The following is a 15,251-nucleotide window of genomic DNA, read 5'->3' on the forward strand; positions in this document are numbered from 1 at the left end:
CCTGTGTGTGTGTGTGTGTGTGTGTGTGTGTGTGTGTGTGTGTGTGTGTGTGTGTGTGTGTGTGTGTGTGTGTGTGTGTGTGTGTGTGTGTGTGTGTGTGTGTGTGTGTGTGTGTGTGTGTGTGTGTGTGTGTGTGTGTGTGTGTGTTTTCTCCCAGCTCGAGCAGTCTCTGTTCCCGACACCCGACTGTGTATACATCACTGTCGGAAGAGAGAGACAGAGAGAAATGGGGGGCGGGGGTCAGGATGAAAAGTGATGGAAGGAATTCATGTTTACGGGCGACATGTGTTCGACGCTGTTGTTGACAGCGTGCATGCCATGTGAATGAGAAAGAAACGGAGCGCAAGACGCGTTGTGTGTCTGGGTATATATATATAGGCGAAGGCATCAGCTATATGGTTTCCGACGGGGAAACGGCTTCCGGTCCCGCGAAGTCTCATCGAATCTCGCATTCTGCGTGCTTGGGCCCGTCGTGTTCGGCAGAAACGCGCGCCAGGTGGCAGGAATTCGGATTCCCGAAAAGACGGGAAAAAAGTTAGAATCGACCGCTGTATTTCTCCGTGCCATCTCTCAAGCGGGTGTCAGGTTTCGGTTTCGTTGTAGCTTGTACGCGGCAGTAGAAGTTAAATTCCAATCCTTAGACATACTGCTTCACTCCTTTTCCCAGCGTTATGTAAAGAAGTCAACGTAACTGCTAAAAAAAAAAATAAGAAATTGTTTGAACAAAGCTCGTCTATAATTGGAATAAAGATTTTTTTTTTTCGCTTACGCCCGGAACGCTTACTTGTGCTTACAAACTTGTTTTCACTAATATCTGTTTAATTATTCGTTGCTCCGTCCTCGATACCGCCACTGGTATAACCAATCCGGCCCTCTGGCCAAGATGCTTCGAGGCCCTTGGTTTATCAGATGCGGTTTACAGAATAATTGTGTCTGCGCGCGGTTTCTTTTCTTTATTTATTTTTTGGACCTAGGACGTCTTTATAAACGGTCAGAGGAGGTCACTCGCTAAAACTTACGTTATGAAATACATGTTATAGCATTAAACGAGAAGAAAGGGGGTTAACCGAGGGGCCCGATTTTTATTAGTCATAACATAAGAAGCCAACAAACACTGACACCAAGGACAACATAGCGGAAATTACTTGTGCTTGATAAATGAAATGAAGAAACGATAAATTAAGAGAAATTAAAGTGGATGAAAAAACAACTTGCCGCAGGTGGGAACCGAACCCACAACCTTCGCATTTCGCGTGCATTTCGCGTGCGAAATGCGAAGGTTGTGGGTTCGGTTCCCACCTGCGGCAAGTTGTTTTTTCATCCACTTTAATTTCCCTTAATTTATCGTTTCTTCATTTCATTTATCAAGCACAAGTAATTTCCCCTATGTTGTCCTTGGTGTCAGTGTTTGTTGGCTTCTTATGATATGTTATAGCATTACCACTTACACCTTTGCAACCTTATATATACTATCCGCGCGCCTTACTTTGGGTATCGTTGTCTAGAAGAAGTAAACCATTACTCGACCTTGCATGCATATATCTTGTGCACAGATGGCGCCGCTGTCGCGTCGCGGATGACGCAATCGGAGCTAAATTTCGCTTCTCACTCGACATTCGGGAGGCATAGCTCGGCAGTAAGTTCGTAAACCCGAGAAGGAGCGCGGTCGCGTCTGAGACAGCTCGCTCAGCCGTAGTTACGTGTAAACCATCAAAACTCAAACACGTGCACCCATCAGGAGTTGAAAAGGCGCTACAAGTGCGCAATACGTTGCGAAAAACTGCCCCACTGCTTTCGACCCGCATTGTCCAGAAATGGCGTGAAGAGACTCGAACAGCGAGACAGGGGGATATCCATCCATGCTGCGAGTGAGCGTCTGTTCTGTTCGTGTACTCTTCTTGTGCGCATTCGTGAAGAGCACAAGACGTCTCACGTACTGCACACACACACACAAGAGAGAGAGAGAGAGAGAGAGAGAGAATAAAGGAAACAGTGCGAGTTTAGCGGACCGCAGATTAGCTCGGAGCGCGTCCCCTGTATGAGCACGTTGTCGGCCTGCGCATGCGTGTGTAACCGCAATTCAACTCAAGGCTTAGCGAAGTTCAACGAACATTCGTTGTCACTCCATACAATCGCATTTGGATGCTATGTACAAGGAACTAGTTCATGGATGTTTTTGAGTGTTCCGTATTTTTTTATACCATCACTTTAGTATAGTTCTAACTGATCAATGGATCACACATTTGCTGCCTTAAGGGTTATCAAAATTTAAATGAACCAACAAACGTTCCGCTTTGCGTACGCACAACAATGTTTGCCTTATCGTCCTGCCCACTTTCTCCGGTGAGTAAATACATGCGCGTGTTATCTTATCTGAGCGTCATTCGACCCTCACCAGTTCTCACGCCTGTACACGTGGCGTCGTATCTCAACATCGTGTGAATCTTCAACTCCTTGAAGCTCAGCGTATATGTTTATACGATATCCAAGCTAACTTTAGACAGGCTCTTCAATGAAGCAAAAGATGTTTAAAAGAAAGCACTGCAATGCACCATTTGAAGCCTTATGGTTTGACGACCGAAATAAAGTGAGCTGCGACACCCGATATGTATCGAATATACACGATGATACCGTTTACTGTCCTGCATATATATCTGTCGTCGTGTTCGCATTTCCTAATTCGATACCGTTTCTCCTAATCGTCTGACAATATCGTTTTTAATACTGTTGTACGAAAAGAAATAGTGAGCCGTCATCGTTGTTATAGCTTGCTAACTACTTTGCGTTTAATTTAATTTCAATAAGAAAAGCTCTATCCCAGCTTCGTCTATATCTCAAGCGAGACAGTTTGCGGTTCACCGCTGCATCGGCAACGATGAGCCGAACAACTGGCACTTATTTATTGCTGTTGCAGAATGCAAGGAACCGTCGGTGTATGCTCTCAATTTTTTTTTTTTCGTCGTGCACTGTCGACTTCTCAACGTTGATAGCTGCTTATTAGAAGGGTATATACTGGGCTGTTGGCAAAGCTGTTAGAGTTGCATATGGCAGGCGTGCGATACCTTGTCGGGCGATGGCCGCTTATTAGAAGAGTGGACATTTGATTAACTCGGTACAGTTGCATGATGGAAAGGAGCGATTCGTTGTCAGGCGACAGCTGCATGCGTATTAGAAGAGTAGACAGTTGGCTAAGTTGATACAGTTGCGTATGCGAAACAAGCGATTCGCTGTCTGGACGAATCGCTGTCATTTCGGTACTCTTAATTTCTTTAACTGTCACGCTGTGGACAAAGTGACATTCACTTTTCGGTTCAGTTTTTAGCTTTTCGAAATCAACGTCGCCAGACAGTGCACAGACAAGTGTGTTGAATTGAGCGCGAGGTGGGGGGCTCGGAGGCCTTATTCTCATGGGGAAGGAATTAAAAAAGAAAAAGAAGAAAACCTCTCTTACGCTTAGGTTTAGGTTCACCCTTAGGAACATTGTAGGGGTCGAAATTAATACGAAGACCATCACTAAAACATCCCTCGTGTCTTATGTGCTGCTTTAGCACGTTAGGTCCAATATTTTCATGTGTGTTAAATAGTCCTGCTCTCTGTCACCCTCCCCCCATCTCAGCCCTCTCCCCACCCAACCAGCCATCTTTTATATAACCAGCGAAAATAAACCAAAAACGAGGCGTAGCCGTCTTGACATTGGCCGGACAGATCTATTTTCGTCACCTGTATCCTGGTAAATAAATGCGGTAAATCACCGCGGATTCGACGTCGCTTGAACGTTTGTCTGTTAGTTTTCTTTAGCCACTGCCGCCTCAGAGCATTCACGACACGTCTTGATCATGACTGGATGCGCTGTTTTTTTGTCGCAGCGTTTCAGGACAGCAAGAAAACTTAGGACGAATACGCGGCCGGTGCTACGCGGCCGGTGCATTCGGCATAGTTGAGCTATATGAGCAAACGCAGCTATATAAGAGAGAAATAAAAAATATGTATTTGCTCCTAAATAAAGGGCTTGCTTACATTACCAAGGAAACAGCCGTACAAAAAACAGTCCCATTAATTCAGTTGTTAACTTGTCAAGCTACAGGCACTTCTATACGCTACGCTATACGCTATTTTAGGTTCGACGCTACGGACAAAAAGAAAAAAGAAATTTCACTGCACTTCTCCGATTGCCGACTGCGTATAAGCGGGACCCCTCGTTACGGCTACAGCCTTCCTCGCTGCGAAGCAACCTTATTGTACCGCCTATACTAAGGCTGAGAGCAGGCGCTTTTCGAACGCTTACAAGCGTTCGAAAAACGCCGCTCCCGCAGCTACGTCAGCCTATATCGGCCGCTTCAATACGGTACGAGTATATACTTCAATACGGTACGAGTATACTCGTACCGTATTGAAGCGGTGGATATAGCCTGACGTGCCTGCGACTTCTACAGATGCGAGGAAATCATCGAGCACCTCTTCTGTATTTGCCCCCCTCACGACGTCCAAGGTGGCTTTATCGGTATAATCTTACGCGAACTGGGCTCGAGACCGTTCTCCGAGTCACAGATACTCGGGACGTGGCCACCTCCATCGCTGAGGTAAAAGAGTCTATCAGCGCACTGGTTCATTTCTTCAAGTGCGCCGGCCTGAGTTACCCGTTTATGGCCCAGCGCACCTTCCCGCATGCACGAAATGTTCACTCTATTTCTCCCTCGTTCTATTCCCCTTCTATTGCGATAGCAATTATATAGACCCTTCAAGCGCATTTATGCCGTCTCCAACGCCATGAGGTTCCGTATAGAGTCCAACGGCGATCACACCGTCGCCGTGCGCCCTACGCAGTTTGTGCGAGGGAAATCCTGCTGGGGGAGCCGATGATCGAGGCTCAAATCTCGCCCTCGTGAAAGGGACGAAAGCGGAGAGGATGCGCGCCGTCTTCCGTCGCGCGCGAGGCACCCAACGTTGCGAGGCGCCGCGAGAAGGGAAGGGAGGGGGCGGCGGCGGCGGCATTCTAGTCTGGCTGCAACTGCGCATGTGGCTGCTGCGCGCGGTCTCGCGGCCGTACCTCGAGAGCGATCTTCATTGGATCGAGGCAGAGTCAGGTGCGTCGGCGGCTCGTAACCTTGTGCGTGCTGGGTTTTCTCGGCGCTCACTTTGCGTTTAGGCGATAGACAGCACGAAGATCACTTCGCTTGCTGCTGCTGCCGGGCTTCTTCACGCCAGCGTCTTGACAGCGTGTCCGCGCGCGGTCATCGAGTGTGATGTGTTCATGTTTGCTTGTGCGCGCGTGACACCATGCTTGTTAATTGAGTTTGTCTACCTATGTTTACAAGTCTATACGGCTGATAAAACTACTATCCTTACTTCGTATAACTGTCCACTAATTTCCTATCGCAATCGATGCTTCGCCTTTCCCGCGAAGCTGCGACTATTTTGCTTACCACCAATTTATGGTAGCAAAACCGGACGCTCGCCTGCTTGGCCTTGTCCAACTTTCCTCTCCTTCCATTTTCCCTCACGGAGTGGATGAGACCGAGTATATAGACGAAAGCCGCCGACCGTGAATCATCAGCTTCGTTTAGATAAACTCGACGCGACCGCGTCGAGTCGGAGCTCATGCTGAGCCCGACCTGATCGCTTTGTATGTCGCAGTTTCAACTAGAACGAGAACGTTAACTCTTAACTGAATATTTGTATAACAAGTGTCATAATTTATGCAGTTGTATGAATTATGTGTGTGATCCGTTAAGCATTAAGAGAAATATTGAATAATCGCTGTGATTTGCTTACAGTAACGGAGCACAACGTCCCAGCTTCAGATGAGCAATTTCATCAATCATGTTCTGTATATAGTGTCGATGACCGACCTCATTGATGCACGTTAATTATTTGGTATAAAGATGCAAGGGAATTATTCGCACAATAATCGTCCACTATATAGGCTTTTATTCTGCCTACATTTCGCTAAAATCGACTCTCTCACCTACACTATTGCATTCGCGTATTATAGTATAAAATCGTGTGCATCATGCTCATAAGGGTACCTCACTTTTAACTATTTTATTCTTGCCGTAGGGCCACAGTGTTGATTCTATGACGCACGAAACCTTCGTATTCATGTCCAAACGGTCGCCACAGTTGTCACAGCTTAAATAGCGCTGCGAACGCATATTCTCAATGAACTACAGATCTTAGAATTATGAGAATACATAGCTTCCTATAGCGGAAGCTATGGCTGTATACTACAACACACACGTGCAGATAGTACAGAGGTCTTCGCGTCACTCATACAAGCTTTAACTGAGCTTCCAATTTTCTATGTAACTGTGCACTGGGCTACGTTCGTTGAGCAAAGACAATCAAGATCACTCAGTTTTTTTACTGCCTTTCTTAGGTCACTCAACGAACATTTGCGATGTGAATCTAATAACGCTTGCATACATCAACGGTATACTCTGATGAAGTTGGAAACTGTGCGGATATATCTTAGCACTGTATGTCGGTCATAATCTGTAGACCCAAGTGTACAGGTGTGTACGCTCGATGTCTGGTGATATAAGTTTGCCTTACGCCTCTGTGTACATGAACTCGCCTCTCACCACCGAAAGGGCGGTGTACGGAAAGTAAATTACAAAAACCAAAGTACCTTTGCAGAGAAACTAAGTAACTTCGCGTGCCTTGTATTTGCAGTCGTTCAGAGCTACAACCGGTGCGCAGAGTCTCATGCTAGAAGTGATAGGCAGAATTCTAGCACCATATCCCATATGGTGCTAGAATTCTGCCTCTGCCAGTCAGCGCTATATATGGATATATTAATCCAGCATCCCAATAATGAACAGTAGATAGGTTTGCCTAAACTTCAGCCTAGCTTTCTGGCTTGGAACGACCTCTTGCAGATTCTTATATTGGCCATATCTTTGAAGCTCACTTTTAATCTTATGTTCGTTTTATGGCAATGATTAGACTCGTTTCGATTCTAATTGTTAAATATTATAGCTTTCATATCATTACAAACAAAAACGATTGCAAAGAATTTTGTTACAAAACTGCGCAGCGATTGTCGTCTATAAAACATAACATTTGTAATGTACCTATATAGAACACAAACTAGACATTGCACTACCTAACTAGACCGTAAACATAATCACGACACGCGTATAAAGTACCGTGATTTACCTATGCTCCGAAATTTACGCAGTGAAATTAATTAGTTGAGAATTTAAACAACTTATATTGAGAAATGGCGTATCGTTCTCACGCAGCACAACTGAACGACGAAAAAGAATAATGAGGAACGCTGAAATTACGCTTCTCGACGAAGCCATGTCAAACCGTATACAAAGATCCCTGTATAACTGTACCCACGATTCCCACAGTGCGTGAACGATTGCAGCACCAGGTTAGCCTAAAGCCTCATGCAGTATTAAACTATATATATAAATCCGAATAAAGTGCGGTGGTTACCGAGGTACGTTTCACGTACACGTCGATACCACACGGCAGGAATACGACCAACCGCGTCTTCCCTAAAACCGGCACGGCATGCTGCAACTTCCATAGGCATGAAGCGAATGCTTCATGCAACGGGCCGTTCTCGTCACATCTATGCACGGCACATTGCAAGTAACTTTCATAGGCGTGAGTCATCTCTTCTTTCTTTTCTTTTTCTCTGTACCTTCTCCTTTTGTACGTTGGGCCCATGCACCCCTGCAATGGAACCCTAGGGCTGCATGCATTCATGTATGAATGAATAAATAAATAAATTTGAGAAACGTTATACGCCTGGCGTCACTTCAGTGCTTGCAGCATATACCACCGCTCACAAATTTGCTCTACCGTCTTATCTGCCTCGTCACGTGTTTGATTGACAAGTCTGTGCCGCGAGGCAAGTCGCCACGGTGCAGCGTCGCAAATGTTTCGTAAGGAGTCGCCGCAATTAAATTGTAACTGTTCGGGACCGTGCTGCTTGCGACGTCTCTGCGCGTGGCAGACTGAATTGCGAATCGCACGGTGGCTTCGAATGGCACATGTCTTTGTAACTGTTTTGTAAGTCGCTGTATACGTAGACGCCTCGAACCGACCAACTGGCACTGCGACACTTCCCGTTTATCACACCATTGTCGCTAACGACTGTAACACCACCAGGGCAGCGAAAGGAACGAAACCACAGTCCGAACGCCAAGATGACGCGACCATGATTCGTTGCATGTCTGCAGTATACTACATGCGACGAGCTTTGCCCCATACCCAAAGCACATGCATGGGAATTCTATAACAGCGCGACCGTGCCTCGAGCGTGCACTCCTCGCATCGCGGTCAGCATATATACACATAGTTCAATTTTTTGTCGACGATCTCGTGCTGAACAGCCTTGCCTCGTGATCAGCGACCGAAACTGTGTCGTCGCGAATCTTGGGGCTCTGTACTCGTGATGAAGCGCTTAAGGATTGTTCGTGAGAGCGAATTCCAGCCAATCGCAATGTTATTGGCGAATGTGACCGGCCAATGGCAAAGGGCACTTACGCACAAAAAGCTTAGTGAATTCGGCCCCTCGTTTGTAAGTGCTATTTGGCGTTGCCCACTGCCGCACCTTCGCTATAATAATAATACCGTATTTGCACGTAAATACCGCTACCACAAATATAACACGAGGAGGGACTGTTGGTCTCTGCGAAAAGGAAAAAATAAAACACATACGATTATACTTATTGTCTCGAACCCGAACATAATGCGAAGCGCGTTTTGAGGCTGGAATTAAGTTACTCTGTATTTGTGTAAATATACGGTATATACTGAATCAGGACTGCCTAAAACTTGTTCTTACGAACAATTCTAGCGCGATAGCTTTTTTTTTTTGTGTGTGTGTGTGAATACGGGTCCAGCATCGCGGCCCGTATACTATACGTAAGGAAAGTTCGTACGCTGGAATTAATTGTTCGTAATACTGGACGCCAGCCATAAGTGATGTTGGGCATATCATCAGCGAAGGTCATACCCATTCGTAGAGAATGTCGCTTTCGAAAGAATTGTTTTATATTTATTTATTTTTTCAGTTCAGCCCTGCTTCTTTCAAATGATGGAAAGTTGCAGCATAAGGCGCCCATAGAAGTGTTCCCAAGCTCCCGTCAGCTATCGGGTTGAGTACCCGTTACACAGAGTTCCCATTACGACTCACTATGGCAGATTGAGGAGTGGCATGGGGTCGAGGGTTGCTTAGATTGTGTAGGCTCCTCACCCTATATACATTCAGTGAATACCAACTGAGTGGCAGCACGGGATCGGTACATGGATGCGGCTATTGGCTGCCTGGCCACATTCGCCACAACGTGTCCAGCATCAACATTGGCTAAAATTTGTTCTTACGAACAATTCTAGCGTAATAACCTTTTTTTTTCTTTTGTGTGTGTGTGTGTGTGTGTGTGTGTGTGTGTGTGTGTGTGTCCGTGAGTGTCCGTGAGTGTGAGTGTGTGAATACAGGACTCTTTAAGCCCTAATTGGCATCTGCATTGTGGCAGCTACTACTTTCGCTTTTCTTCAATTGATATTATTCTCCTTTTTTGTTTTTTCCATTTTATTTACTGTGGAACAGAGACAAAGCCTATGTGTTTTTTATTTCTTTTTCTTCACAGCAACTTATCCATTACCCGACAATTTGGAAGAATGCGCGTAGAAAACATATACAAGTCGTCACATTCGTAATGCGCGATACTGACGGAACAAGATCGTCAACGTGTCTCGGAAAAGAAAAGGATATAAGAGTGAGGACGATATATCGACACGTTGTATATGTATAGGCGTGATAACATAATTATAATACAGAGTAGGGAAATAAAATAACCGAGGTACACTTCTCTTCAGTCTCTCCTCAGCCGTCTATAGTACACATAACACAAGAAAACATATATCAAACCACGTTCAAACAGAATGTGGTTTGTACGTAATGTACGTAATGAACAACTATGCCTCGTAATCGTATCGTGGTTTTGGCACTGTAGACCCCGGGATTCATTCATTTCGAACAATGCACGCGTGATATAACATACGCCGTTTTGATATCGGCAAACAAAAATGAACCGAAGATCCCGTTTATAATCCGTGCGTGTGTACGTTTCGACGAAAGCTCTTTGCCATGGCCCCTGCCACTAGCAGGAAAACTGCAGACCCGCTGCTTAGGGCGCTTGCGGTCTGCCACATTGGACGCGTTTTGTTTCGGCGTGTTCGACATCTGTTTGTCCTCGTACATATCGCATAAATTCGAGAATACCTTCCTCGCACGTGGCGTTGCCTTGCTCTTAATACTTGTGGTAATCGTAAACGCAGTAGGTGTATATCACGACTGTCGTGTGTGCGTCTATATATATATATATATAATCATAGAGCACAATCGCGTCGTTTCGCGGAACGCGGTGTGTAGATCTTTGTTTTTGCTGTATTCCATCAAGCGCAAATGTCGTTTGTCGAATTATATTTGGACGTGGGCCTCATCAAAATATAGTCTTATAGCGAAGTCTTATAGCGAAGCAGACAGCTTTAGGCGCTGTAAATATTGTACGAATAGGCGGACGGTTCTTTAATTCTACGCTGTCATACTTTTTAAAAGGAGATAAGTTTAAAAATGCATCAAAGAGAAAGCCACGCGCAAAAACAAAGGCATTGTTGCGAGCCACCTCCTTGGACTATAACGAAGACGAGCAAGGGCGGGACGTTTACGCGTGTTCAGCCATCTTGGCGATCCCTTTAAGAAGTCTCCGTTTATAAATCGTGATTCGCTTTCATCGACAATGTAAAATAACTTACACCCTTAGGAGTGAAAAAAAAAGTGTAAATGTGTCTATAACTCGCCCCCCTGGGGTGTTTGTTATATAAAAAAGACCCAAGGGTGTGAACTATAGACACATTTACACCCTTTTCGACTTTTAAGGCTGTAAGTTATATTACAGTGATAGTGGACATTACCGCACAAGCTCGCCGTTAACAAGGGAGATGCTTCCTACAAAAAGAATTACTTCTGCGAACGTTCATTAACGATAGGAATGACGGTATATATAGTGTACATGAATTTGTTTAACCTTCGTTCCTGAGGCTTCGAACCGTTCCTCTGGCGTTACTTATTATGCGCTTTGTCTTTCTAACTTTATACGTACCCGTAGTTTTCTGAACAGAACAATTCGATTAGTATCTGCTCAGATGCGTAATCATTCAGAAATGTTGCGCATTCGTGGCGCAATAATGTTTGTAGGAGATGATTATATAATTTGCAACGCCTGTCGTAGCCGTTTGAAGCCAGAAAGATAAAGTGTAAGCAAACCCACGTTCAGCCCACCATTCCCTCGCTGGATGAACCACCATGCTTGCGGCCGGCTCCCGTATAGAGACTATAGCACCATGCAGAGTTTGTGCGTGTGCGTGTGTGTGTGTGTTTGTGTGTGTGTGTGTGTGCGCGCGCCCACACACACCAATGGTTCACAAAGACAGGCTCTGGACCATATATAGACAGTGATCGGGATCGTCGAGAGACCGCCGGCAAATGTCAGCCTGAGACTGAAACGTGTCACGAACAAAATGTGAATGAGGAAATGTTTCTTTGTGGTGTGCGAGAAAGATAAAAAAAAGCGCGGAGGAGGTTCGCATTTCACCTTCTGTATACAAACAGGCCGCGTTCTTATGTATATATTCCAGCTTAAATTGTTCACTGTTGCGAAGTAGGGTAGCATATAGTCTACATTGAAGTTATAAGAAAGCAGAAGTAACCGGTAATGAAGAAGAACCAGCTCCTTCATAACTATTGATAACTATAATACTAACGCGCTTGTTCGAACACAGGGTGAGCCAACACATATTCGGACGTTCGGCGTACAGAACGGGAATACTTCAGCGTATACAGTGAAATTTACACCGGTATACCTCCAGATAGCAGTCAGCTCTGTACTATATAAACGAATATTGTTGCTCCCGAGCTTTCTTTTGGACTTTTGCATGAACTTCTACACGACTACAGTAATGTTTAATCGGCTATACTCAGTGACAGTGTGATGGCACGTTGGAGCGGTCGCTTTAGAGCGCTCAGGCTCTGCTACGAAGAGCATTGAAGCTATATTATTATAGAATGACAGAGTGTATGTGCCAGCAATAATCTGGTTAACTATAATTCATTGAAGCCCGACTGGGCTCACACTAAGTCTTAGTCGCCGTCTTACACATGTAATAGTGCTGTCAAAGCACCCTGTGAAACAAGCACCCGAACATGTCCCATTCCGCGTAAACAAAAGCCACGCCATTAAATTGCGTTTCGACAGAAGGTATATATATATATATATATATATATATATATATATATATATATCGAATACTGCTGCGAAAACTCTACGGAACTGCAACGTTTCTATAACGACTTTAGCAAAGATTCAGTACAAGGTCCGTCCATATTTCTCTCCATGCCACCGCTTTCCAAGCGTATATAGTTGGCATATAGCCACTGACAGTGGCCGGTATTGAAAGGAGTGCATACGTTTTGGCGTCACAGGAGCAAGCGAACGTAACATGGCTGGCGCGTCTTTACGAATTCTCCTTGAGTTTGACAGCGGCGTATTTCGCGCTGCATTCTCTGTCAACGCTTGCTCCCGTATTATATGTGATGGTTAATTTTGTTCACCGGATTAAATGGATGTCAAACGGTGCGCTTCAGATCTGGGTATTGTTTTATTCTTTGTGTTCCTCTTAGTTTCCATCTTCTTCCTCTATAATAGGTAAGAGCCACATACATATGCTTAATTGAGTGATCCGCTTGTTTAATATTTTTTTGCTAATTATGTGGTGCTTAGGTTTTATTAATTGATTATTTCTTTGCTACAATAAATAAGGAAGATGAGGCTACACAAATATGCCTATGTATACTTATTTTGTACCCCTCAAATGTACTTACTGCGCCTCATCAGAACTGCATGAACACAGAGCACAAAAAAAAGAAATGTACGAGTTGCTGAATATGTAAGATACTAACGAACGTAAAGATGTCCCCGAAGTTAATAGAATTTATACGACGGAGTGTTGTGCTTTCCAAAATCAAAGTTATAGATGGCATACCCTCTGTTTCTATTAACAACCAGTACCTTGCAGCAATGACATCGCGAAAATACGACCGTATTTGTTTTGCAGGCAAACTAAGCATTGCGTTCGTCTTTATTTGATTCCCTTCAGATACAAGTAGATAAAGAGCATGTCAATATCGTGTTGTTTGAAAGGGTTTGTCATGCAACGGGCGTATGGAGAAACCTGAGACTTCATGTAAACAAAAATATATGCGACATTACCACGCGGACACAAATCAGTGAAAGTGGCAAGAAGCTCGCTATCGAGTTCATCGCGTGAAAAAAAAAACAAATAATGGAAACAAAAGATCAGAGGCGGCAGTGAAAAGCGGAACTCCTGGCTCCAAGCCAGCCAGCCAGCCAGTCTGTACAAGAGGGGGGTTTCCACCGCGTGGCAGACATCCCCCTTACCACTGCCAACTTCACCGTCGGTGTAAAGCGTAACGCAGCTTCCTCGAATTTTACAGCATGGAGAGCCAGCCCCATGTATACCAACATATACCCTGCCAGACGTGCGGGACACACGTTGCCCGAGAGATAAGACGCACGCGACGACTGCGCCGATGCCTCTGTCGCAGTGAATCCCAAACCACGGGGAAGTCAGGCGGAACAAGATCGTCAAAAGCGGTGGCATCCCCCGCCGGCGTTCATCAGCTGATGGGCGTATCATCTGGCCGCGGATAATGAAGACGCGACGCCCCGGAAGGCATCCCCAATGCCAGCTATCTCTCCCGCAGCGCTATATATATATACAACAACGAAGACGGCCCCGCGAAGTGGGCCGGCAGAAAAGCGCCGCGCGCTATCGCGGCCGCCGCTATCGGGAAACACGGCACCCAATGGGCCGTCGGGACGGCGGCGATAAGGCGGCATGCGCGCGCGCGATAAGCGCCACAGAGAAGCAAGGAGGCGGTCGCTGCAGCAGCTCACCGGGCGAGAGTATCCGGCCCATGGAGTCCGTGGCGTAGGCGGGCTGCGGCATAGCGGCCAGCGACGCACTGTTGTCGTACACGGACCACGACATGTCCGAGCGCAGGTACTGGGTCGGGAACGGCGCGAAGCCGTTGGCCGCGGAGCCGTTGCCGCCGGCGGCCGCCACGCCGCGTCCGTCCTCGACGAGTGCGGCCGCCGAGCCGGGGCTCAGCGCGTAGCCGTTGTGCGTCGTCTCGAGCTGGCCGCCCGTCTGCCACGCTTGCGCCTGGGGCACGTACATGCTCAGCGGCGGGTACATGGACGACGGCGGCGAGCCGCCCAGCTCGGCTCCCTGGTGCGCCGTGGCGTACGCCGGCGGGCTGAGGCCGCCGCCGCTGCCCGCCTTGACGTAGACCTGCTCGGCGGCGACCTGCCGGTTCGGGTAGGGAGAGCTGGCCACGGCGTAGCCCTGCGCGTACTGGGGCGTGCCGTACGTGCTGACCATGATGGTGGAGGAGCTGAGCGACTGATAGAGCAGCTCCTTGTCATCGCCCACCGGCGGCGGCAGGGCGTCCACCGGGTTCAGGGCCTTCAGGCTACTGATGCTCGCCGGGCTGTGCTCGTCCGCCGCGAAGCTGCATGTCACGGCCACCGGAGTGGGGCCCTGCGGACCCGACGGGGAGCCGCTGGGAGGCGGGGCCTCGCCGACGGCCGACGGGGGCGCGGCCTCGGGCGACGCCTCGGCCGCCTCCGAGACCGACACGACGACCCCGCCGCCTAGGGAGACCTGGGGAACTTCTGGGGAAGGAGCCCCGCCTCTCGCGGCTGCCCCGGGCGACCACGGCTGCTGCTGCGAGGCGGCCGCCGTCACCGACGGCGCTTGCTGCTGCTGCGTCGGCACGGGTGTCGCCACCTGGTGGGTGACCTGCTGCTGCTGCTGCTGAGCGGCCTGCTGGGCGGCTTGCTGAGCGGCTTGTTGAGCGGCCTGTTGGACGGCTTGTTGAGCGGCCTGTTGAGCGGCGGCTTGTTGAGCGGCCTGCTGCGCGGCCTGTTGAGCCGCTTGCTGGGCGGCAGCCTTCTGTTGCAGCTCTTGCTCCATCGCCCTGCGCCACGGATGAGGCACAGACATATTAATACACGTTCCAGGGATTGCTTGGCTCTTTACCACCAGCTCTCCGGTGGTTCGTCAGTCAACGCTAATGAAGAACTTGAATTTTGCACTTTAAAAATAAAAAAAAAATGCTTCACATTATCTTAGAGGAAAACTCA

The 15,251-nt window shown here is 47.3% G+C and overlaps 1 protein-coding gene across 4 annotated transcripts in view; it reads right to left on the bottom strand.

The window, feature by feature from the left end:
- The window catches only part of LOC142585381 (uncharacterized), a 130,271-nt gene that overhangs the window by 67,744 nt on the left and 47,276 nt on the right, over positions 1–15,251 (bottom strand). For all 4 annotated transcript variants that reach the window (XM_075696106.1, XM_075696107.1, XM_075696105.1 and 1 more), the window contains exon 2: positions 14,001–15,085. In XM_075696106.1, the coding sequence (XP_075552221.1) occupies positions 14,001–15,085 (1,085 nt within the window). The remainder of the gene's footprint in view (positions 1–14,000; positions 15,086–15,251) is intronic.

The sequence above is a fragment of the Dermacentor variabilis genome, chromosome 6 (assembly GCF_050947875.1).
Source record: "Dermacentor variabilis isolate Ectoservices chromosome 6, ASM5094787v1, whole genome shotgun sequence".
Lineage (NCBI taxonomy): Eukaryota > Metazoa > Arthropoda > Arachnida > Ixodida > Ixodidae > Dermacentor > Dermacentor variabilis.